This window comes from Abrus precatorius, unplaced genomic scaffold (assembly GCF_003935025.1).
Source record: "Abrus precatorius isolate BTA unplaced genomic scaffold, Abrus_2018 Scaffold8, whole genome shotgun sequence".
Classification (NCBI taxonomy): Eukaryota; Viridiplantae; Streptophyta; class Magnoliopsida; order Fabales; family Fabaceae; genus Abrus; species Abrus precatorius.
Genome location: NW_020874428.1, coordinates 22,623,065 through 22,649,759, shown reverse-complemented (window position 1 = coordinate 22,649,759; position 26,695 = coordinate 22,623,065). Strand labels below are relative to the sequence as shown.

The 26,695-nt window shown below is 28.0% G+C and overlaps 3 protein-coding genes across 4 annotated transcripts; 1 reads left to right on the top strand and 2 right to left on the bottom strand.

Moving 5' to 3' along the window:
* Window positions 1–1,611: 1,611 nt before the first annotated feature.
* LOC113848107 (cysteine-rich repeat secretory protein 60-like) lies at window positions 1,612–2,996 on the bottom strand. Of its 2 annotated transcripts, none has more exons than XM_027477494.1 (2): window positions 2,194–2,996; window positions 1,612–1,723 (listed from the first exon to the last, which is right to left on the bottom strand). In XM_027477494.1, the coding sequence occupies exons 1-2, from the start codon at window positions 2,928–2,930 to the stop codon at window positions 1,612–1,614; spliced, it is 849 nt and encodes a 282-aa protein (XP_027333295.1). In that variant the 5' UTR covers window positions 2,931–2,996. The 2 variants fall into 2 exon arrangements, with proteins under 2 accessions (XP_027333295.1, XP_027333296.1); XM_027477495.1 differs by having other exon boundaries at window positions 1,612–1,733; window positions 2,219–2,996.
* Window positions 2,997–6,510: 3,514 nt separating this feature from the next.
* Window positions 6,511–8,414, bottom strand: LOC113847224 (nudix hydrolase 18, mitochondrial-like). The gene is made up of 5 exons (XM_027476191.1): window positions 8,215–8,414; window positions 7,891–8,002; window positions 7,688–7,771; window positions 7,274–7,402; window positions 6,511–7,158 (listed from the first exon to the last, which is right to left on the bottom strand). The coding sequence occupies exons 1-5, from the start codon at window positions 8,310–8,312 to the stop codon at window positions 7,003–7,005; spliced, it is 579 nt and encodes a 192-aa protein (XP_027331992.1). The 5' UTR covers window positions 8,313–8,414; the 3' UTR covers window positions 6,511–7,002.
* Window positions 8,415–16,976: 8,562 nt separating this feature from the next.
* On the top strand, window positions 16,977–25,592 carry LOC113847015 (glutamine synthetase cytosolic isozyme 2). Its single transcript, XM_027475838.1, has 13 exons — window positions 16,977–16,994; window positions 22,023–22,096; window positions 22,568–22,607; window positions 22,932–23,035; window positions 23,223–23,271; window positions 23,467–23,573; window positions 23,678–23,765; window positions 24,226–24,354; window positions 24,670–24,744; window positions 24,829–24,882; window positions 24,971–25,008; window positions 25,100–25,259; window positions 25,443–25,592. The coding sequence occupies exons 1-13, from the start codon at window positions 16,992–16,994 to the stop codon at window positions 25,590–25,592; spliced, it is 1,071 nt and encodes a 356-aa protein (XP_027331639.1). The 5' UTR covers window positions 16,977–16,991.
* The last annotated feature ends 1,103 nt before the right edge of the window (window positions 25,593–26,695 follow it).

Sequence of the window (26,695 nt, the reverse complement as noted above, 5' to 3'; positions counted from 1 at the left end):
GTTGTAACAGGTTAGGGTACAGTACGAGTACATACTTGGCATTGATTTTTTAAATTGCTAGTGCTTATTTGCTTTGTCTCTTAATTTACAACTAATTTGTGGGGTACAAAACAAGATTATAGGTTTACGCTGCTTTAATGTATAATGTAGAGTGTGCATCTGTGCATGGTCCATGCTTCCTTAATCTCGAAGCTTTGGTACATGGCATCCATCTAGAGACCCAATGAGATGGATTCCATCCAATTGATGATGTTTTAGGTAAAAGACAAGGTAGAAAAGGTGTGTGTAAAGAGCAATTGTTTTAGGTTCTTTCCATTATATGATATTGAAATGAATTTTATTAGAAAATATTCTCTCACTATTTTATCCTCTTGGTTGGGTGATGGGACATACTATGAAACATTAGTTAAGAAGCCTCGGGGATGCTTGAGAGGATATACTTTAGAAATGCAATTCAACTTTATGTCTGATTACATTCACATTTGAATGATCGTAACTTTCCTTTTATATTTAATGAATTTTTTTAATTTATTTATGAAAAAAAGCCTGAAATTAGATTCATATTTAAATTCTAATATTGTATCAGAATTTATTTTGAACTTTTTATTTAAGATGTTTTATGTTGACTAAAAATATGGTTAAAATATGTTTTATAAAGTTTATATATATATATATATATATATATATATATATTATAAATTAAATTTTAAGAGTAAATTAAAATAATTTTTTAATAAGAAAATTATGATGGCAATATATTTTTAATATAGATAAATTTTGTATGGAGTGTGTTAAATAAAGCTAATTAACATTTATATGATCTGCCAACCACTGCAGGCATTGGGCCATTGACGGGACCATACTTGTGTAAGAAACTTAGCATATAAGCCAAACTTTATCGGTACTTATCGCTGATCAAATCTGAACTTAGCATTTTTTTGCATTTATAAAATGTGCGTATCTATTATAAATGCTATAATTATAAAATGCGAAAAAAGTCATACAAATTTATTGAAAGATCAATAAATTGAAAAGTTTTCAATACGAAATTCACAAATTTATACGATAGTATGAGTAATTTTATTTTAATAAAAATTTACAAATTCCATTACAAGAAAGCATCGAAAAAGTTCATGAGCGCATAGGGTATATCTACTTTTTCTTTACCAGCATGAGACATTAGACAACATTACAACACAAGTTTGTGAAGTGGGGAAGTAAGTACCAAGTAGCCAGAATCTCTTAGCTCAATCCCCTCCCATTGTATTCAAATACAAATGTTCATTGTACATTGCTTTTTCTTTCTCATAATAGGTATCCACCTTAAGGTTCTAAGTCCTCTTGCGAGTTGAATTTCAAAATTTGAAATAGAAAAAGGGGTAAGATAAACAAAGAGAAAAACAACAAATGAAACAAAAGAGGCCCAAAAATAACTAAAATAGAAGGCCATGAGGGGAAAAGACGAGAATTGATAAGTGCGAATGGCACTCAAGTCACAAACTCAATTTAATTTATTTACCTGCATGGGAAAATATATACAAGCCAAAAGGAATCATGTTAATATATTGCTGAATCCTTTTTATTCTGATTAATATAAATAAAAGGTGTGTATTATTTACCTTGTCGCCCACAAATCTTGCTCAAGAAAGCAAGAAAAATAATAAGTATAGCTACTCCTGCTAATGATCCAATAATTATAGCAAATGTCTTTTGACCTTCCTTACTTGACTTGCCTGCAACACACGACCCACCATTCCAAAAAAATAAGTCAGCTAGTAAAAGCAAACAAATTATCAGTATGTCCCATCCATGGTTCATACATGAAGGTCAATTTTAAATAAACAAACAAATTAATTCAATTTATTAAACAGAAAATATTAATTTCATCTCTTAAAAAATTGATAATACTAAAACTTTATTAATATAATAAATCTACTTTTCTTAATAATTTTTTTTTACTTTTAAATTTGTAAACTATAAATTATACTAAAATTTGAAGCAATCACAATATATTAAACACATCTTAAAATTTTGCTTCTTACATATTGGAAAAGAAAATTACATGATCCTGTCCAAACCAATCCAAATTAAAGTAAACCAACACCCCAAAGATCACTACTTTTCCCTTCTCTCTTGAATGTTCAAAACTTGAAGAAACCCATGAGAAGGTAGTAAAAGAGCAATGGCAGAAACTGAAACAGCATATGATGGGCCTTACCGTGGGCCTTGGACTCATGATGGGCCCCACCGGTCGAATACCTCGCATAACACTTCCCCAAAAACATGTCCCCATAATCCGCCGTACCACAATCACTTTTCAGCCGCGATATCGCCTCCGAAACGCAATCCTCACACTCGCCGGAACTCAAGTCGCCGGAGCATTGAGCCACGCCGCGAACACCGCCGGAACCGCCGACACGAAAATTCCCGCCGGAGCCGGCTAGTCCGGCGAGCACGGCATCCCTACTCCCCATGGCGTCGGGGTTGTACCCCACGGAGGGCCCACACTGCTTCAGCACCACCGTCTTGTCCTCCACGCCGAGGAACGTGGCGTTGTCGTACTTCACGAAGCAGCCGTCGAGCTGCACCGCGCCGCCGCAGGTTTCGCGGCAGAGGTCGCCGGCGCGCGTGACGGCACGCGCCACGCAGGTGGCGCAGTCCGGCATGGCGAGGTCACCGCGGCACTGGTAGAGGCCGTACACGACGTCTTGAGGAGTGGAGCCCACTATGGTGAAGTTGTTGTAGGACGAGTACGTGGCTGAGTTGACCAGAGAGGTGAGTAGCGAGTCGAGGTTGGACTCGTAGGCCGAGTTAGGGGTGTACCTTTGCTGCGTGCACCCGCTGTAGAGGAACTCGCTTGTGGAGGAAGACACCGAAAAACGAGGAAATGAAATCACAGAAAGAAGAAAAATTATGAGTGAGAGTGTCATTTTGGGAATTTTAATTTATTGGAGATGTTGACGTACGTGTGTACATGTATATGATTGATTACTAGTGAATCATGTTATGGAAAATTGGAAATGAAATGAAGATTTTGAGCTATGCAATTGGTGCGAGAACGACCTGTGTGCATGCACAAGCAGTTGCTTTAAATAAGCAAAATCCACCCATGTAATATCTGTGCCGAAGAAAGCTGAAAAAGCTTCCATTCATTGTTTTTCTTTTCCTTTTTTTGGGTTAGTTGATTATTATACTTGGTTCTTTTTCTTTTAGGTTGATATAATCGAAAAAAAAAAAAGTAGCAACTTTAGTTTCTTTCTTTTGAAAACAAAACTTCAAAATTTTGATAATGTTAAAAGTGAGCCAGATTTATACTTGGGTAAGCATTGAGAAAATTATTTTAAATTGTGAATGGGTCGAGAAGATAACTTCATCGCAGAAAAGCATTATATATCTGATTAAAGTTGGAGAGAGTGACAGTTTGAACTTTCCTTAATTGAGTTGTTTGAAATCGGACATGTTAACTTCAAAGGACATAGTTGCATATTAATTTACATTGAGATTGTGGGCTGGTAAGAGTCAATTTCTTTCGTATAAATTTTGCATAAGTGGTTGATATTAATTCTCTCTAATTATCTGGTTTAATTAAGTTTTTTGTGGTATTGCAGTCTATGCTCATTTTGGTTCTTTGCCCAAGTTGTCGATGATAGAGCATTCCGGTGTGGAAGATGAAAATTTGCTAATATCGTACTTTTTAAAATATTAATTAAAATTTAAAATATATAAATTATATCATTTTATTCTTAATTTATTTAATCTCTTTCATTTTTTGTATTTTTTAAATAAATTTTAACTAATAATTAAAAATATATTAAAAAAGTGTGTTCCGAAATAAATTGGTTGCATAACAGTTTCTGTCATGGTTTCAAAAACATGTCAATAATGTTCGAATTTACTTTTGTTGTTTCTTTGTCCCTAAAACACATGCTTCCATCCGTCCATCCTATCCGTACACCATATCTTGTTCACAATAATAATATTTAAATATTTACAGTCTCTTCAATTTTCTATTACTTTACTTCTCTTTGATATCTCATATCACTAATAAATTTTTTTATTGTCTTTTTATCTCGTATATATATATATATATATATATATATATAACGAATAAAATTTTTGTATTGTATATATATATATATAGATTAATGTATGCTATGCATGTTTAGAAAAGGAACATTGGTACAACAAGCCCACTACTACTACTACTGGCGTTATTATACTAACTTGGAAAAATATTGTTCTTTATTGGGTACCAATGATTTCTGAATATATTAATCTAAGCCTCTATGGATTAATGGCGAAGTAAAGCTCACGCTGATAAAGGAAAGAGCTTCAACACTTTCCCAATGATGCACACTACACAAATGCTTTTTTCAATAGAAGACGCTCTAGGACAACTGACATCGCACTTTCTCAATCTCATACTAACTTTAGCACGACCTATAATTAGTTCATATAAATGTGTTCTAAATGATCTTGAATAGGAGTACAAGGTTTTTCCAATATATCTATCATAAGGGTCACCTCCAAAGAGAAATGTACATAATCAAAGCTGATACTTGAGCGTGTAATTAATTATACAAACATTCAGATGCACACTTGAAAGAAACGTAGCTTGAGAACACCATAGGACAGTAGAGGGAAAATTGGTAGTTCTGGCTAAATTACAATAGAATTTTAATGACTTGCTAAACTGTTTATTTTTAATAGGATCATAAGTTTTAATAGGTTCCCTGCTTGAAAGTATATAATATCAAAGGGAAGTATATTATATAATGATGATCAGCTATTAATCTGGTGCAATTTCAATGAATAAAAGGAGTAGAGAATAAAGAACCAGACTATTTTGAAGTTAATGCCCTTGACTCTTGCTTTTACTAGAGAACAAAACCGTTAATGTTGACTTCTTGTTCTTTCTTTCACAATTCTCCCACATTCGAGAGACATAATTAGGTAAAATTAAAATATAAATTATATATAATTTGCACTAGGGAGATCAATAGAAAAAATGAAATTGATTAAGTTTACAATGTAACTTTGCCTTTTTTTTGGGTCTAAATGTAACCTTGTCTTGATTTCTAATCCTTACAGGCAACTCTACTCTACACTCACAGTCAGCCCAGTTTCGTCTAGCCCAGTTCACAATCCTCGGCCCAATTCTACAAAATTCATCTTATTATTTATTTAAACTAAGGTGATCTAATTGACCAATTTTTGTAAAAAGATTATCTATACATGCACTATCTATTTTTTAATTTAAATTTTAAATTTAACATATTTATCTAATTTATGTCGATTATTTTTTAATAACCTTTTTTTCTTTTATTTTTGAAATATATGGTTAACATTTATTTAAAATATAAAAATTATTATAAAAGTTGATTTCATATTATACTATGTAGAATATTTATTTTCACACGTTAACGCTAGCACACCCATAAACTTTAATGCACTTTTGTTGATAATATTAGTATAAATAGAAGTAAAATGGAACATTGAAAATAGAACAATACTACAATGCTACAAATAAAACATTAAAAATTATAGCATATGTTCAAAAACAGTTGAATAAAAGTAAGAGGCAAAAAAATATATAGTTTAATGTGCGAGTTTCTTCCTTTTATTTTTTTTGCTGTTAGTAGCGTGTGTGTTGAGATCAAAGTCCAATATAGTGTTTGGACCAATTGTTGAGATTTGAGAGGTTTTTTTTTTTTTTTTTTTTTTTTATCAACCCCTTCTTCTCTTCAATAAAATTTCTCTCCTTGACCAAAATCTTCAACTTTTCACTTCTCAATTTGGTCTAGGGTATTCCACTGTTGATCAAGATAATGGCTCAGTCAACCAATTCCACACGTATTCCTCCAACCATCAAAGGATTATTTGAGTTCTAGCTTCTTCTTTTTTTCTTGGTCATTCATACCTCAAACGGTTAGAGTACCAACTATGCTACTTCCAATCTTAGCTTCATGTTGATGTTTCCAAAAGAAAAAAAAATGAAGGATATTCAACAGAAAATCAGTATAAAAAATGTAAAAAGAAAACAAGGAAGAAGCATATCTTCACTTTGATCTTTAATTAAAAGGTATAGTTGAGCATAAAATATATTTTAGCCTCTTATATATGGTTATATTAGTTTTTAGCTTTAATTTTTTTTTATTGATTTTGAATTTTATGATTTTTAAAAATGTTCTCAATCATTATTTACAAATGATATGGCATATATTTATATATGTTATATGTTAGGTCACATATTACATCAAAATAGTAATTGATTTAACATAACTAAATACATATCATGACATTAATGGATATTCACTGATATTATTTTAAATTTTTTGAATTCATAATGATTAAAACTAATAAAAAATATTTATGGAAACTAAAAATATATATAAACTTATAATCAATCATTAATTAGAACAAAAAGTCAGATTTGTACGCGACATAAGATGCAGAGAAACCAAGTTTCTAGTGGTAAATGCTAGAACATTGGCTCAGTTCATGTAGATTCCTTCGAATCAAATGGTTCAACTTTATTCATGCTAGACAAAATGTCCTTTTCCTTAAAGGGAATAGAACATCAAATTTCTTGACACGCTAACCATGTCAAACAGTAATAAGTAGCAATATTTCACAGTCTCAACTCAATTGAGCCTTATCTCCACTTACCTATATAGGCATATACAATACAACCATTGCTTGTGCAATAATATATCATATCCCAGTTCTGCTAAGCCCCTCACTTTACATGTTATCCAAATGTTGATTGAAAAGAAAGGCAAATTGTTTATTGAACAATGGATTTTCATAAGTCTCACTGTACAGATGAAGTGAATTCTCACATACATTTTAATGGGGCCATTGTAAACTTCTATGTGATTTACTTCAACTACTACTATTTATATTCTAATTCTATCAGTTTGTTCTAATTCCATAAGTGTTTGGAGCCTACTGTTCCTCAGTTTTTGCCGTCCAAGAAAAGCTAAAAGGGTTAAGCCCTGTTTACAAGTCAGATTTGCCATCTCCAATGCAGTGTATAGAACCTACAATTTGTTTCACATGACCAAGTTTCCGACCCATGAGACGGTTTACTAGTCTCTCTAGTGCTTCTTTCATCCACCAGTGTTGACAAACTTCCCTTGCTTCAGAAACGCTCATCTACACACACCCAAAATGAAATATTCAAACACTATCTCAGTGATCATTTAGAAGAAGGAACAAAAAGAATAATTCAAACACTATCTCAGTGCTCCCATGTTTTTTATTTACCCACCCATATTCTTTGACGAAAGTTTTGCTCTGGCCAAAACTCTAATTGCTCTTGAACAAGTAGAGGGAACATGTAGCCTTCATAAAAAGTATCATGAGTTTTGCTCTTGAAACTCCATTTACCCAATTTACCCTGCATCAACCATAATGAAAAATATAAAAAATGAGCATTTCATTTCAACTTGCAAGTTTAGATATGCTAGTGGCCAATGGTTTATTATTTTACTGTTAACCTTAATTCTGAAGACTGAATTTAAACATCTAAGCACAGTCAATATATATTTTTTCAAAAAATATTTATTACCCTTTTACATTTTTAATGTTTTAAATATTTTTTAATAAAAATTTACTATTGTTATATTCTTAAACTCAATTTTTAAGTTATCAAAATCAGTTATTTTATCAAGTAGCTTCTCACCCCAACAGTGCCTCGAACACCAGCTTCCTCTATGGTTTCTCGCAGAGCTGCCTCCTTTTTAGATTCGTCTAATTCCCAACCTCCCTGGTGTTTGGTCAAACAAATAACACAAATGGGGTGAAAAAAAATGTAAATAAACCAAATTAACATGCCATTTGGGTGTTGAATTTCATTGACTAATAAGTTAGTGTAGCTATGCTTACCTTAGGAAATAGCATCCCTTTACCTTTCTGAGAAGTGATAACCAAAACCTCTAATTCTTCAGGTGCCTCCAAGGAAGTTTGATCAACAATTTTATATCTGTATGGTATGCATCTACACAGATGTATAGACAAAATTGGAACACAAAAAAAGTTCAATCACAATTGAAATGAGACTCAACAGAGAAACAAAGGCTTAAGCAAAATCACTCATGGTTCTAAAATCAGCAAAAAGAAAGAAAAAGAAGAATACTGAAAAATTTATACATTTCTTGGTACAAAAAATTTATATATATATATTAACTTATCATAAAATAAGAGACGAACCCCACGACCTGTCGACGACCTTTTCTGTAGCGTTGCAACTCTCTGCCTGTACGAGAAACCAATGCCACAACGTTGTCTTGAGAAACCATAGTCACCATTTTTGGGATTTGAGGATTTGGAAAGAGGGAGAGAGAAGAAAGGTTAGAAGTTGATAGAAGAAGCCAACATGCAACGAAAGCAAGTTGTGTTTATTTGTGGATAGAATGACAGAAAGGGCGGTCCTATTTAATAATGGGATGGTAACGTTAGAGAGAGAGCCAAGGGCAATGGCTTTTTCCAGAAAGTGGAGAAAGTTATGTAAAAATACACTACATTTATCATTAAATTATTCATAAATTTTATATGTTTTAAATTAAACTAAGACATTTATATTTTCACTTTATATATTTAATTTAAACTATAATATTTGGTAATTTAATACATTGTAGGGTGGGGCTATTGATAATTTAATATGTCTGTGTTATGTAAATATATTTTATAGAAATATGTCTGTGTTATATCATAAACAATTAAGTTTCCAGTTTTAATTCTTACCCTACTTTCCAATTTTGTCCAAGGTCATAATCAATTAAGTTTACTTACTTTTTATACTATAAACATTACCAAATGTAAAGAATTTTTAAAAAATAAAATAAAAATCATGATTATATCAAAATAATGATGTAATTAGCGTTTTGCTATTGGGAGCCGATTTATTTATTTATTTAAATTTATCTATCATTTGTGAGAATATGAAATTGATATTGTTCTATAATTCATGAAGTTAAAGTGGAAATAATTTATTTTCTAATTTTATAGATGATGCATATAAGTCCTACATCATTACTTGAAAAATATTACGTGAGTTAATATTAGTTTTTAGCATGCGAGGACACCTAAGGCTAAAGTTTTTTTTTTCTTTTTAAATTTTTATAATAGAAAATAGATAAAATTAATGATTTGATTCTTTGATTTTTTTTTTATAAATTTTTTTTGTTCAATCTAATTTTATTAAAATTAGTTCTTTCTCTATAACATTGTTAAATCTCACTTGAAATTACATTTTTGAATTATCATCTTGATTCATCTAATTCTCTGTGGGTAGGATGCAAAATGAAATAAAATTGTAAAACAAAGTTTGTAAGTTAATAACGAGTTAAACTCTTAATAAAATTTGACCAATTTTTGTTAAAATATAAAAATTCTCAAATTAAAGCAAAATGAGTCTAAAGAACAATCTGAGTTAATCTCTCACAAAATTTTGATAGTTAATTGCAGTCAATGTCTAAAAGAACCCTTTAATCAAATTCAACAATCCTTAAAAAGATAATAATAATGATAATAATAATAATCTAATGAAAAAGTCATAAAATATATACTCTTGCGGTACAAAAAATGAAAAGAAAAACATTTATAAAGTTAAAAATTAAAATGATTTTTTATAAATTTAAATAATTAATGATTATAATTTAAGGAACTAAAAAGAAATAGTTATTGTGATCTAAAAAATAATAATTAGAGTTATTGTCATCCTCAACCATCAATTTATTCTTTCTCTTTTTCTTTCTTTCTTTTCTTTTTTCAATTTAAAAGTCAATTTAATCCTCTCTTATCATTTCATTAGTAGAACATAAAATTCTAACTCGCTGGCTACAGTCGTCTTGCCGTTTTCGTTTACTGGCTATATGTTTCTTAAAATTAATGTTTTGCTTTTCTTGTAAACCTTCAATATTTAATTTAACGAAAAATTATTTAATATAAACACTTTCTTTGATTAACATTGTTTATTTAAATTAAATAATTCTTATACATTCTTTTCACATCTTTTAAATTATATATCAAAATTTTCTCTCTATCTTCTTTTACCATTATCCCACACCTTTTTTTTTTTTTATCATTCTATTATTCTTAATTATAAAAGAATATATACAAAGTATTCTACAAATAGATTTTTGTTTTCTAATTATCATATTCGCAGCATGCAAAGTTGTGAAGTTTTGTAAAGTGCAAATAATTACTGGAGGCACATTACATGTTTATATATTAAAAAAATAGGGGATGGTATTTTTTCTTTATTGTTACAGTTTTTTAATCTACCTCAATGTGTTAAATCTAATTCTCGGAGAGTGTTTTTAATAATTATTTTAAAGAGTTATTTTTTTTTCTCATTATGTCATGTAACTTTTTTTATTGAGTATTTATTTTTAATTTATAAAATTTATTAATTTTAAAAATAATAACATAATACATCATTAATTAATTATTTTAAAATAATTTAATTTAATAATAATCGTATAGCGCATGAAAAACCTTTTTAAAAATATGGTTAAAAATATAAATGTGTCAACGGAAAATATATATAAACAGATAATTATGAAAATAAATTGATGCATTCATATAACATTTATTTCGGTGGAATGGTATGAGTAGAACAACAAAATTTAATGATGTAATAGAAAAACAGTCAAAATAGTGAAAGATAGAATTAAGTAGAAAGAAGACAAACAAATATTGAAAAAATGGTAAAAATTAATATATGTAGAACATAATTTTCAATTAATTAAGGGCAAAGCGTAATAACTCCATGATTTTCTTCTTCGTGCATGCCTTTCTCCTATTGGAATTGGACTACGTCTTAAAATTAAACTAACACAACATTTACGTAAGTTTCACGGAAATGGGAAGTTTTCTTGCTCATAGAAGTAATTTAAAAGCGATAGCATGCATCTGTGGATTTTCTGCACTCATTCTCCCAAGTCTACACTTGGTAATGTGTATCATTATCTTCATCCCTTTACGAAAAGCAAACAAAAAAAATAAAATGAAGTATTATCTTCGTCCAATCTTATTAAATTATGTTTTCAAAAATATTCATGCAATACGTGTCCAATTTTTTTAAAACAAAATCTCAAATTCAAACACTGCATCGTCATGTTAGAAAATTAAGGGTTGTTTAGTTTTATTATTTTTTTATTACAAAACTGTTTTTTTATTTAAATTTATACATAAAATACTATAAAACTATCCTCATGTTAGAGTATGCTTTCATCAAACATACTTAAATTTCATACTGCTAAAACTTTACAGTTCAACTTTTAGTTAGGTGAACATTTTTGGTTTAATATTAATTTTATGCGTAAGAAGTCTAATTGAGAAAAACGAAATCGAGGAAGAAGAAAGAATATTTCAAGTCCCTTCTCTCTCTGTGTATTTCTTTGGTGATTTTTGAAAGAGGGAATACTATGCATTTGGAACATATACAGAATGCAATGTATTCAAATCAGTGCACTATAAAATAAATAAATAAATAAACGGAGACACAGTAAACCAAATTAACCATTATTCTTATCTAGCAATTACCCTTTATTCATGAACATAAGATTGAAATGAATATTTAAAATTATAAAAGATATATAATATACTTGTAATAATGAATTACATTTTTTAATTTAACAGAAGAAAAATAAGGTACTGAAGGGTTCTTTACTTTTTCTTCCCTCAAATAATTAAAGTCCATCAAGCTTTATTTGAATTAATTGAGGAGACTTAGCTATGGTTTAATTAATATGGGACTAGTTACATCAACCTAAAAGGAAATCTCAAAATAAGTATATGCAATTGGAAATAAAATTATACCATAAAATTTGTGTAATGAATATATATAGGTTTTTTTTTTTTTTACCGTAAACATGCTATGGCTTATAGTTTTATCTTTTCATTTTATATATAGTAAACTATTTTTTTTCGCTTGTTGTGTCACAGGGTGTCAATTATATATAGTAAACTATTGCAGTTAATTGCAATTAATTAACAGTCACATAGCATCATTATATGATTTCTAAGGTGAATTCGAGAAATAATGTCATTGCTTTGAATTACGTATAAATCATCTATACTGCTAAAGACTTAATTGTGAGGTTGAAAAGAAGATGATAAAATTGAAGGATCAGAGAAATTACTGTTGTTTTTAAGAAGTTTTGTATATTTTTCAGTGAGAGAAAACTCGTTTAAGCAAATTTGTTAACAAATTTTTTTATTTAAACAAATCTTAATTGAATAGTTATATTCACGTCAAAATTAGAGAAAATTTAAATTTTATAAAGTACTTCATATGATGAGATTTCGGACACTAATTACAGATTATTTAATAGTCAAAAGTATATCAAAAACTTATAAGCTAGATTTAATATCAAAAAATTATAATTAATAATATTAAAATAAATTCACCATTTAAACCTTAATTCAAATAAGCTTAATTTATTTTCATTAATATCATCATGTTTTGCAAATAGGTAAAATGTCATATCATCCATATTTTTCATGATTATTTTTCTTTTCAAGAAGTAAGGTGAGTTCATTGATCTATATTGCTCATAAAATTGAATATTATTAGCAAGATAACAACTTTCTATCTATAATCAATGTCCTTTGTTCTCATGTAACACAACTAAACCATTTTATAACCATGTAATGTTAAAAGAAAAACATAATAAAAATTGAACTTAGTATGGCTCGATATCGCTTAAACAAAATTTAAAATTTGAATTATTATATACGAAAAAAGGTTATGAAAAAAAACTCACTTTACACATCAGATAAATGTTTTGGCATTTTGGTTGTGACAGGAAGGATACTAAATTTTGTTCAATAATGCTGTATTATTTGAGAACACAAATTTCTAGCTCACACATAAAGGATACTTCATTATTTCCATTCTTCATCCTCATAAAATGGCATAGTGGTTGGTTTATCGTCTGCAGCCTTTAGTTTCAGATTTTGGTTCAGTGATGATGTGATTGTTTCGTTTCATTGAACCCAATTTTTATTCATCTATTTTGTTTTAGTGATCTTAGAGACAAGAAAACGAGAGGAAACGGCTGGGACAGGGCAAAGACTTGAATTAAAAGACTAATTGCATTTAAAAGTACCCTTCTCCATAATCCAAGAATTTCAAGATAGTGTTCATTAAAAGACTATACTAAAAGAAATGGCATTACAAGGACCATAAATTTGTCTGGAAATGGAATTTGGGCCCCTATCATTTGCATGATGTCCACAACGAAATGGGTGAGGGCCACATTTTCCCCATTGAGCCTTTTTGGATACTTGTTGTGCTCTCCACAACATCCACCCCTAATAAGGATAGGAGTGTTATGGTAAATAATTTAATTAAGTAATTGTATAATAATATTTTTATCATATAAAAACTTTTATTATAAATTTGACTATAAAATTTATTGAAATTAAATTTTAAAATATTTTAATAAGATATATTAACAAGTTTTTTGAAATAAAATAAAAATATTATAAAAATAGAATTTTTTTTTCTAAAGTTAGAAATTACAAGGTGTTCTAAGTTTAAAGAATTTAAAATTAATCTCTACTTATGATTCATGACTATCGTTGGTTCAAGGAGATTTGAATACGATGAAATTCAAATGCAAAATCTTCAATTAAATAAATCAATTTCACACGTGTGAACGCAAGTAAAATATTAAAATTTAGGACTAGCAGGAAAGGATCATCTGGTTGTGAGGCCGTTGTCAACAAATAATGAATAGAAGTTGCATGCCGTTGTTTTTTTTTTATTCCCAATAAAAATATGACACGTTGATAAAAAAATTATCTGTATTCTTAAAAGTAAGAGTCTCTGTTATTTATTAATTTTATTTTTGTATTGGGAAACGAAAATAGAAACAGAAAAAGAAGATAGGTGATTTATGGGGAACATCCACACTTGAGCATGGGTGTTTCAATTCGGTCCTTTCACCATTGAGGGGTGCTAGTGGGAATAACATTGTTTCTCACATTAAAATTTCTTTATGCCCAGGGTCTAAATATTGATTCAATTGCATCATCATTCTTCTTCTTCTTCTTCTTCTTATCATTATTATTGCAAGTTAAAGCTGCATTTAAACTAATCATCTCAACAAGAACTGCACTGTAGTTTGGGGTCTATTGGACACTCAAAATATTCATGTTGGTGGCCCTATATAATCATGGACAACGCAGCTGAGAGGCCTTGTAACATTTGTTAGGTCTAGAACATTTGTGATTAGAGGCCCAAGAGGATCTATCTATGCTTTGGCTTATAAACAACCATTTTAGTCTTCATTATGGATTTCGATAATTGTCAACACTAAAATTTTAATTTTAATATTATAAAAGGAGAATGGAAACAAAGAGTTTTAAAGAAAAATAAATTTTAAAAAAAATATAATTGACAAATAATTAAACTCTTAAACCAATGTTACTTTATATATAAAAAGAGAAATTTTTAGATTTTTGGCATTTTATAAAAATCCTAGCAATAAAAAGGGAGAGAAACTATGAGAAAGGGATTCAAGAATTTGAGAGGAAGAGATTTTTCTGAAAAATATAAAAAAAATTGGGCTAGTGAAAAAGAAAAAGAACAAAAGGCAAACAAAAATTTCAAGAATATTAAGTAAGTTTTATTATATATTTTATACAATTTTTTTCCTTCTTCATGCATATTTATATTTTGAATAAAATATTTTATATATCAAATCAATTATTTATGCAAGTTATCTTTTATTTCATTTATTGTATATTTGTAGAATATTGATGTGATTTAATTTTACATTTATGATTACTTTCTCTTATATTATGAATAGTAAATTATTTATTTTTTGTATAATTAATTAATAAATAATAATATAATTGCATTAATTTATAATACTAATGTATAACTTCTCTATTATCATATATTATAAATTGATAAAGTCTATGTGTATTTATGTTACCAAGATTTGATGCAATATTAATTTATTATATATTATCTTTAATTAATTAGTTACCTATCTTAATAATAAATCAAGATATATTTTCCTTCTAATTACTAATTTATGAATAAATCAACTAATTTAAATTTAAATTATTTTATTAATAAAACAATTTATAATACTAACGTGTAGCGACTCTACCTTTATGCATTATAAATTGTCAAAAACTTATGTGTACTAACGTTATCTTAGGTTTTATATTATATAAATCTATCAAATGAAATTTTTAATCTTTTTATTAAATAAGTATCTTCTTTAATCAATTTAAATAAATTTATTTTTTATCAAAATAAAATTAATTTTATATTTAAAAATTTCTTAAGTCATACTTCTAATTTTGATAAATTAAATAATTAAATATTTCTTTACTTATTTATACAAATTTTTACGACAATGATGTATAATTTACATTGCGTTCGATTATTCAATAAATTATAAGAGATTTATGTATAACTTATGTTATTTTAAATTTTCTTTCAATATTAATTATAATTTAAAATTTAAATTCAAATATTTCATTTACAAATAAAAATATATTTTAATGATTTGCAGTCATCTTCTTTCACCTTTCATATTATATCTCGAAGGATACGTGATGCGTTATTTCATATCTTAAATATTATTTTATAAATTAATCTCAAAATAAATATTCTTTACTAAATTTAATTTTAATCAACCAACTTTATAATTTTTAGATAGAACTACGCGGTTTTAAGTTCTCTAATGCACCTAATGATACGTAAGAGCGGAAACCGAATCTGTTAAGTCAAAATAATTTTTTTCTTTTTTTAAAATACAAAGTTAACATTTCAATAAATAATTTTTCTTCTTCTAAAATAAAAATAACAAATGTTTAGGAATTAAATAAATATTTTTTAAAATTAAAATAAATTTACACAATTAATTTTAGGTAACTAATTTTAAACGGACGTTATAAGATACTAATACCTTCCCTACGCATAAATGACTATCGAACTCATTTTTGTTTCAAAGATTATATTATTTTAAAATTTTTCCAAGATTTTTTAAAATAAATTTTTGTACCAACTCTTCTATTCTTAAAAGATTTTTTCTTAAACACTTTTTTTTTCGTTGTACCGTTATTACCTTCTAGTTGTAACAATAACTATCAAATATTTCTATTCCTTACTTTAGGAAGCATCAATTAAGTTTGTTTCTAATTTTGTTATCTATTAGTCAATTTTAGCCTTAACATTAAGGATTAGATTTAGATCGACTAATGGTCGTTAATTTTACAACTAAGTTAACAATGTTCATTGAAATTTGAGAATAAATCGATTGATTTTGTAAAGATAAATTTGACTTAATGCTATCAATTTTAATGTCTAAATTAATTTTACTATTGTTAAAATCACAAACTAAATTTTTGTTAATATATAAGAATTAGATTAATTACAAGTTTTGATTGATACTTGTAATTTGAGAGTCTAATGTAATGTAATGATATAATTTTTAAAGAGGTCATGTAACTCAATTATTAATTAACTTTTATTTTTTTTTTATCATTCATATACGATTATGTGATTTAAAATTATAATTTTTACAACTTCAAAATGGGAAATTTTCTTATTAAATGCATTTCATTTTTATATATAAGATGTTAATTACTTTAAGTCACACTGGACAGTACATTGTAATCCATTATTAATTATAACTGAAAAAATATTTGCTACCTAAATCGTACAAAGTTTGCAAAGCATAGAGCTATGCATCTTACTCTCTTTAAAAAAAGAAAATTAGTGCATTTTCCAAAGTGATATCCTTGTTATGCTGTTGAAGCTTCCAGCGCATATATTTTGCCTGTCAAAGGTAAAAAGATACCTGTCCTGCCCATAAAGGTAAGTAACATACACATGGAAATAAAAGTTGCTTACACATTTCTTGGTAAATAAGAACATAAAAAAGCGAAGTCGATCTAGGAGAATTTATAATCTATGGTTAAGATGAACTTAGCTTCAAAGTGAAAAAAATTCAATGGTCCAGAATGTGCAGATCATAGACAGTAGGGAACAATTTCAGTATAGAATATGTTCCTTATTGTTGCAATAAAACATTTGTCAAGAACAGACAGCTCTTGTAAACCGATCAATGAAGATGATTCTGTTGAATTATGCAGCAGTAACCATCAAGTTACATAGGCTGTAATTGTAGATAAAGATTACAAACTAAAGCCTGCCATTACTAGTTTGGCACCAGATGCTGGAGACAGATGCTGTTAGATAAAACGTGTCACGTGTGTATATATTTCAATTTGAATTATATTATTTTATATCAGTTTAAGGTCGATATAGTTAATACATACTTTTTTTTTGTATATTATCATCTGATTAAAAATCTTTGTAAATATGAATTTTAAAGTAGTTATTGTAAAAGTTAACGATTCTGTATAATATAATACTAATTATTTTTCATTTATTTTTTGTCTCTATGTTACATGAATAATTTTATCTCATGCATTTTTTTCTTGTCCTATTTATCTTAGTCAAGAATAGTAAAAAAGAAATTGTAGAAAAGTTTACAAATAAAGATGACTTTTAATTTGCCCACCTTGCAACCTCTAACTTTGGTATCAGCAAGGCTGAAAAGTACAAAATAATTTGTTGCTTTCGATAAATTCTACAAGATAAGTAGCAGAGAATAGAGATCTTGTAATAGGGATGAGCATCAATGCCAGACTCATAATAAATAATAGCACCATGTATCTAAATCAGAAAATCAAGCTAGGCTTCTTTTCCATCTACCAAAAAAGTGGGTTTGGCTTATTATTATAAGTAGTCAATTAATGACTTAAAAAAGATGAGTAGACAAGCGACAATGGACAATGGCCATGCACTAGTTCCATGCTGTTCTATATGAATGTTCTTGGCGTTATTCTGTATGTTGACTTAAAAGCCAAAAACTTATGAAAACAACCATTTAAAATATTGGATATTTACGCATATGAGAATCAACAAATCCCACAAATTGGCCACACTTTCCCTCTTTAGAAAATAATGTGTAAACTTAGTGCGATGCGTCATTTTCAAAAAAAAGGGCAGTAGCCAAATATTGAAAAGGCACTCTTTATTACTTCCAGTGACTTAGAACTAGAAGTATTTCTACCAAAGAAATGAAAATTGTACAACAAATTTGTATAGTTTTTTTTTATAAAATAATTTAAATAAGGAAAAGAGGTATTGATATAAGTACTATAATAAAAAATAATTTTTTTTTTATATTATAAAAAAATATCGTAAGGATAATATCCTCTTTTTATCAGGAACATATTAGAATGCAATAGGGGTGTTAAAGATTTGGTGTTATGGAACGTTAAGCAGTCATTCACTTTCTTATCTTTTCGAATATTTTTAATCTAAATTATTATTTGTCATTTGAACAATATTCTATTGTAATTTAGAACAATATATTATAAATTAAAAGAGTAAAATAAATTATGAATTCTTTTTATACAATTAAAAGATGAGCCAAAGAACAAAAGAACCTGTCCCTCGAAGACAACCAAATAACACTTCAAGAGAGAAGCCTATTTTTGGAATAGTTTATCATTAGAAATAAGATTTAATTTTAAATAAAAAATTGAAAATGATAAAAAATATTAACAAAACTGAAAAAATAATTCAATGACTGAAAGTGGTACACTCCGCTGCCTCTGCGTATTGTTAGATAATATTTAATTATCTTCTGTCATATATAATTTTAGATATAAAAGTTTAATTTTTGCTTTGAACTAGTTTTTAAATTTTATTTTAGTCTTTTATATTTTTATATTACTTTTTTAATTATGGTGATTTTTTATTGTTATTTAAACTAACAATTTGATAAAAAAAATTAGATTATAATATAAAATTAACTAATAATTTGAAATAAAAAATAATATTAAAAGACCAAAGTATAGATTTTATTTTTTATTTACTTGACTATTATCCTATATATCATTTTCAGTCAACGATTTATATGTACAAACAATAATAAAGATACCTATATATTCATAATTAATCTCTATCATTTGCCAAAATTACAATGATATTATATTTTATTAAATTATCGTTTATATAAAAATTAAAATATGTTATTTTTCATATAAAGACCAAACTAAAGTTTAGACAATTATGTTGTTTGTAGGGACTAAACAGAACAATAATGTCGAGCAGTGAAATTAAATATTTAGTTTAATTTAATTAACTCAATAAAAACTAATATTGTTATAATTTTCATATTAATAAAGATTAATTTATAAAGATTTTTATATAAAAAATAATATATATTTTTATACAGAAATCGAAATAAAAATTGTTTAAAATAAAGGTTAAATTAGTATTTAATTAAAATAAAAAATAGAGAGAGAATATGTTAAAAAATGAATGTTATCCTTTATGATAAGGCGTAAATGAGGTGTATAAGATAATAGTTTGTTTATTGGATGGAACAAAATATCTGAAATTTAAAAGGCACAATCGAGTAGCCACATAAATTATGTTTTACAAGTTTTCTTTTAAAATGGCCTTTGGGATTAAAGAAAAAAACGACATTAATAAACGTATTTAATTAAAAATGAGATTTTGTACAAGGAACATATATATTATATACGAAAATTGCGTGTATGTGATGTTGAAAATGAAATGTGTTTGTGAGTTTCATATAATTTTTCTGTGAGTAATAAAATATTATTAATAATTCATTGTAAATATAATAAAGCGACTCACCCATTTAGTTCTTGAAAGAATAAGAATCATTTACTTTAGTTTCTTTAAAAAAAATATCCACGTAGTATTTAAAACTTCACTTTTGATATTGTATTATTAATTAATTATGATAGAGAGGTATTAATGTAGCTAAAATGTGCCATGTCGTATGCACATTTGGCACAATAATTTAGTGTTTGAAAAATTGGAGGGTGTGGGAAACAACATTGTTGGTGAATGGATTGGATATATTATCCTCTATCATTTTACCCACTTCTTCAATTCCATTTTCAGTGCAACACAAACATATTAGGATTATAAAGCAAACAATTATTAAAAAAAAAAGAGCATGGAAGACTCATTTAGTTTAAATAAACTTTTAAAAAAGTCTTTTTAAGAGAATTATATTAATATAAAAAATAAATAAAATTTTTAAGTTAGATATTTTTTATGCTATTTTTTTTATCCCTTGCAATTTATCTGGAAGTTTAACCAAATTGGAACATCGCTATTCTTCTGATTTTCTATTGCTGACTTTAGTTGGTAATCCAATGGTACGTTTGAGTCTAGGAATAGTATAGGATCCTGAATGATAGGGTGTTTGAAATAGATCTCGATATCTCTATCATTTTGGCTATTTATTTTGCACATATCAACAATATCTGAATCCACTTTCGAGCCCCTTAACCTAATATTGTAGTTGGTGTTAGGCTTCAACAAATGACAATTCTGAATCTCATGTTCAAAATAATATACCAAACTAACCACAATATCAGGAATTCTATAGCGAAAATGCAAGCCTTTCCAAAACTTGAAACCTCAAATTTGGATAACAAAATAGGGCCAAGCAAGGGCTTCGATTATGAGCGTCTTTACGTTTAAGTTGATTTGTAAACAAAGTGCTACTGAAAATTGAGAGGAAAAGTGGAGAATGAAAATTGACTCATAATTTGATTTGAGGTTTGTGTAGATATGAAACAATGTAATTGTAAATGCCTTTTTCCAACACACACCACACGTGATTCCTACCTTTCCCTCCACATTGGTCTATGTATATATATATATATATATATATATATATATATATATATATATATATATATATATTTATTTATTTATGGTATCATTTGAGTAAATTTTTATAATTTTTAAAAAATAATAAGTATAAAAATAATAAATTTTTATCATAATTTAAAAATCACTTTTTTTTAAAAAAATATTTATTTAATTTTTTAAAAATTATAAGTATCTCAAAAATAGAGAATCATGAATTATTTGTAAGTTTCTATTTTTATTTTTAAAATTTTTTATTTTTTTTGCTAATATTAGAAAGGCTTCTTTAAAACTTTATCTCAACTAAGCTTATATTATCTTCTTAGTTATGTATATTAACTTTTATATAATTTAGATATTTATAAATATATTATTTACAATTTAATATTTATTTATATTTTAAAATTATATTATCATTAAAATAAAATAATTTGATGAAGTATTTAATAATTTTTTTATAAAATTTATAAAATTAATTTAATTGATGATAACCTTCAAACCAACAATTCAATTAATTAACATGTTATTCTATAAAAAGTTATTAAATAGTGTAAAATTTAAAGTTTAACGTCTAATATTAAAAAAATCATATAAAAATAGCATTTTTTAATTGTATAATTATACATAAATATTTAATAATAATTTCTTTAAATTTAGATAATTACATAAAAAATTATGTAACATTTTAAACAAATTTTAATTATTCATGATAATATCATAATTAAAATTTATTTTCACGTATAAAGAAAATATTCTCATTCAATACGTTAGACACACGAGAATATATATAATAACTTATCTAGACATTTACAATAATTTTTATAATGTAACAGTGAATTAGAATATTTAGCAGAGGGAGCAAGGAAAAAAAGAAAGCGTAATTACTGAAGTTGAAAAGGCAAAATCATGTATCCATATATTTAAATTTCAAAAGTTTTCTACGAACGACCTTTGGGTTTAATTATACACGGAAATGCATAGTTGGATTAGCAAACTTAAATAATATCCAAAAAGCAAAACACTTAAGATTTATAAAACAGATTATCCTATCCCGATTTGTACTCTTTTTAAGAGCTAATTCATTTTAAATATTTTAAATTATCTTATGTTATGGTAACTTCTTAAAAGTTTGTTTTTTTTTCTGTGTAAGTCGTTGATCTCTCTATAAAATCCACACAACCCTTGTATCGAGAAGTGGAAATAGAAAGGAAGTGACAGAGAAACAGCCTCTCTGAACAGTCTCTGCTCAGTTTTTAATTTTTTCCTCAAGATGTCGTTACTCTCTGATCTAGTCAATCTTAACCTCTCCGACACCTCGGAGAAGGTGATCGCCGAGTACATATGGTTAGTTTCTCTCCATCGTTTCTCCCCACAAAAAAAAAAAAAAACACTCAAGTTCTCTGTTTCCTCTGCACTTAGAAACGAGCATTGCAATTATTTGTTCCTATGTGCATGCATTTACGTGTGATAAAATAATTCTTTTAATGGGTGTGATTTATCTTTGTTCATCTTCCTTTTAATCCATCACACGGCTCTCTATTAGTCCCTGTGTTACTCTGTTCTGTTTCCCGTTTTTTAGTTTTTGCTGTGTTACATAACATTCCTTCTTAGACTTTATAATGTTTGTTTCCATGTTGATGTTGGTTTCGTTCTGCTCGTTTGGCCATAATTCTAAATGTTTCCTCCGTTTTGACTCTGTCCTTCCGTGGTCATGCTTGGTTTTTAATTAACTTTTTACCTATTCAAATTGTTCTCTTTTTTTATTTTTTCCCACCCTTTGTTAACACTTACCTCCTTTTATTTTAATTGTTATAGGGTCGGTGGATCCGGTATTGACATGAGGAGCAAAGCAAGGGTAATTTATTTTCCTCATCATTTTGTAACAAAAAGTAACAATAAAAGAAAATTACTTTTCTTTTGGATTTTTAAACAACAGTTTAAAAATTATTTAACAATTAGTACAGTTTGAAGAAGCTTTTTCAACTGCGTACCTCAGCCAATTTCTTTTAGGTCGCTATATAACCTTTTTTTTTTTTTACTTCAAACTGTAGGACTTATTTATGGTTTACATGTTTTAAGAAATTATTTACAATTCCTACAAAAGGACGGGAAAATATTGATTAATTTTAACTTTGTTTGACTGGTAACTGATGCAAATACAAAATGAATTTGGATATAGACTCTCTCAGGACCGGTTAATGACCCTTCCAAGCTTCCTAAGTGGAACTACGATGGTTCAAGCACTGGTCAAGCTCCTGGAGAAGATAGTGAAGTCATCTTATAGTAAGCCTATTTTTTTTTTCCCGAGTACAAGAAGCCTCTTTTTGTAATCCCGTTTGATCATTTCTCCCAAGTATATACTTCTAAATCTTGTTTTATTTTCTTCTAAATTTTTGCCTTTACATATTAAGGATTGGTTCATTTCCACACTTTTCTTACTAATGTTGTGTATCTTAATCCAATACAACAGTCCACAAGCAATTTTCAAGGATCCATTCAGGAGGGGCAACAACATCTTGGTGTGTTCTTACTTATTTACTATGTTAATTTTATTAATTTTTTAAATATGTGCAATATTACATATTGTTAAAAATTGTAGCATTAAATGCTGCATGAGTTAGAAAAATCGTATTTTTATTAGGTACATCTTTCTTAAGTTAAACTTGTTTCCATGGTGTAATCATTTCATGCTTTTCAATTATAATTGGTTGTAGGTTATGTGTGACACTTACACTCCTGCTGGGGAGCCCATTCCGACAAACAAGAGACATAACGCTGCAAAGATATTCAGCCATCCTGATGTTGTTGCTGAAGAAACATGGTTTGTATCTTATGTTGATTCCTTGCAGTTTCTAATGACCTTTTGCCATGAAATTTTTGTTTATATTTTCCTTGATTAAACATTACTTAATGATCTCCAAATAGGTTTGGTATCGAGCAAGAATACACCTTGCTGCAAAAAGATGTACAATGGCCTATTGGATGGCCTATTGGTGGTTTTCCTGGACCGCAGGTGAATTTTTTTTTCTTCACCCATGTTTGAAGTCTTCAAAATGAAAAGTTTTTGCGTTTAATGTAAATCATCCTTGTGTAAAATTCGTTTGCTTATAGCATTCGTTTAATAATCCTGTTCACTTACATTTTATATTGTGATTTTAAATTTTTTAAAAACTTAAATCTTATTCTTTAAAGTTTTAATTTGTATACCTTAGGATCTATTTTGTTTTTTTTTTATTTTGAATTTTATAGTTAACCAATTGTCTCTTAAATGATAAATGCAAACTGTTGTAGACCAAAGTAATATAACAATAGACGTTAAAGAATTTTATTGTTTATAATAATCTATCCCAGTGAAACAAAATTATTTTTAGGATATTTGTGATTTTTCAAAGGTGAACAGATGATAAGCTTTTCGAATCAATTTGGCTTATTGTGTAGATGTATTCTATTTTTTCTTTTTGCTTGCTCAACAGGGACCATACTATTGCGGCATTGGTGCTAACAAAGCTTTTGGGCGTGATATTGTGGACTCCCATTACAAAGCCTGTCTTTATGCCGGCATTAACATCAGTGGAATTAATGGAGAAGTGATGCCTGGTCAGGTAAATTGAAACATGAATGTCAGTAATACAATTTTTTTAACATATGTTTCAAGTATTAATTAGACTTTACGAAAAATTATATAAATTTTACTTTTTTACTTTTAATTTAATATTTTTATCATATTTTAATAAAGTTTAATTAAGTAAAAAAATATGTTAAAAAGAGTAAGTAAAACCTATCTTTCTAATACTCTTCTTGAAATGCATGTTATAGTTTTCATATTCATCATTCTTTACCCTTATATTTCTTTTCTTTTAATATGTTATTGTTTTTCAATTGTAACTCCTTTTAATTTAATCCTTTATGATGTGTAGTGGGAATTCCAAGTTGGTCCAGCTGTTGGCATATCTGCTGGTGACGAGATATGGGTTGCTCGTTACATTCTAGAGGTAGGAAAGACTTGACTACTCAATTTTTTTTTTAATTTTAAAAATATAAATCTGAAACTAAAATCTTCTTAAATGTGTTAATAGAGGATTACTGAGATTGCTGGGGTGGTGCTTTCCTTTGACCCTAAACCAATTCAGGTTGATTATCCCATACTCATCCGATTTCAATATATATAGTTTTTCTTCTAGACATTTGTTATTGAACTTGTTGATTTGTTATTAATAGGGTGATTGGAATGGTGCTGGTGCTCACACGAATTACAGGTAATTATCATGGTTAATGATTATGGGTTAATAATAATTAACATAATGTCATTTTTTGGTGCTTAATAATAAGTGGATGATAATGTTCCAGTACCAAGTCAATGAGAAACAATGGAGGCTATGAAGTCATCAAGAAAGCAATTGCCAAGTTGGAGAAGAGGCACAAGGAGCACATCCATGCTTATGGAGAAGGCAATGAACGTCGTTTAACAGGACGACACGAGACTGCTGACATTAATACCTTTAAATGGGTAAGCAAGAAAATGACATTAAAATCAAAGATAGTTCATAACGTCTTATTATTATCTAATATCTTTAGAATATTAATTAAAAAAATAATAAAAAATCTTTTAATGTAATATGTGATATGTTTATATACATTAACCATTAATTAACTATTTGCTTAATTAGTAATACATTGAATGTGTATATAGGGTGTTGCAAACCGTGGTGCCTCTATTAGGGTAGGGAGGGACACGGAGAAGGCAGGGAAGGGATATTTTGAGGACAGAAGGCCTGCGTCTAACATGGATCCATACGTGGTTACTTCCATGATTGCAGAGACAACTATTCTATGGAAATGATAAACACCCTCAAAAAACAAACAATCATGTGTCTTCCATAGATCATTGTTGATGTTCAATTTGTTTTTCAATGGTTTTTTTGCACTCTTGTTTTGGCTGGCTCGTGATGTTTAATTTTAAGGACTTGTTTATTGGTGGCACTGGCTACCGAGTATTGTGCTTCATTTCCTTGTGTTACGTAATGTCCATCAATGTTGTTGTTTGGTTCGAACATATTTCGGACTTGTTAGGATTTCCATTTGATCGATCAAGTTTTTCATAATTCTACATGGCTTATGGGTTGGTAATGGCTCTTCCATACGCCAAATAACTAGTTGGTACTCTTCACTCTACACCCTTTTTTTAATAAAGGGAAAATCACATTCCTCTCTATTTTAAAGAAGTTTGAATTAATTTTTACGTGATAGTAAAGATAGCATTGAAAATAGAGGAGCAGTTGTTTATAATAAAGGAAAAGATACTAAAACATGTTATCCGATTTTATTTCATAAATTGCTTACAACGTAGTACCGCAACGACAGCAATAGAACAGTGGTAACAGCCAGTGACAACCATTTCCCCTCCATTCTCGCTCTCTTTCTAATACTGCTACCCGAATTGCCACCATTCAAGCTACTTGGATCACCCCTGCTCTACTAGACTCACTGGCAATAAAGCTCAATTGTTTGGGTAGTGGTGTTGAGAAAAAAAGGGGATTTAGTGCGTAACCCTTCTGGCTAACTATTAAGGCTTGATTTATTACAGTAAAATGGTGACGGTTTGGATTGGTGGAAAAGGAATTTAGTTAAGATTTTCTTTAATTCTAGTAATTAACTCGATACACCCTGATCAATTGCTAAGATCTCGAGTTAAGTGATTGCTCACCCCTCTCAAAAGTCTAACAAGAAGTTGCCACCTATCTATACAAAATACTGATTTTGTTATACACTTAATTAAATATTTAATCCTATGAAAGTTTTTTTTTTTTTTCATACTTTATTTTAATTCCTTTAGGTGGTTTAATTAAAAGATAATGTTTAATAATATCTCACGTTAATTAAAAAGTTTAAAAATAAAATATGAAAAGTAGATATTATATTTTCATAATTTTTTATTAAAATTAA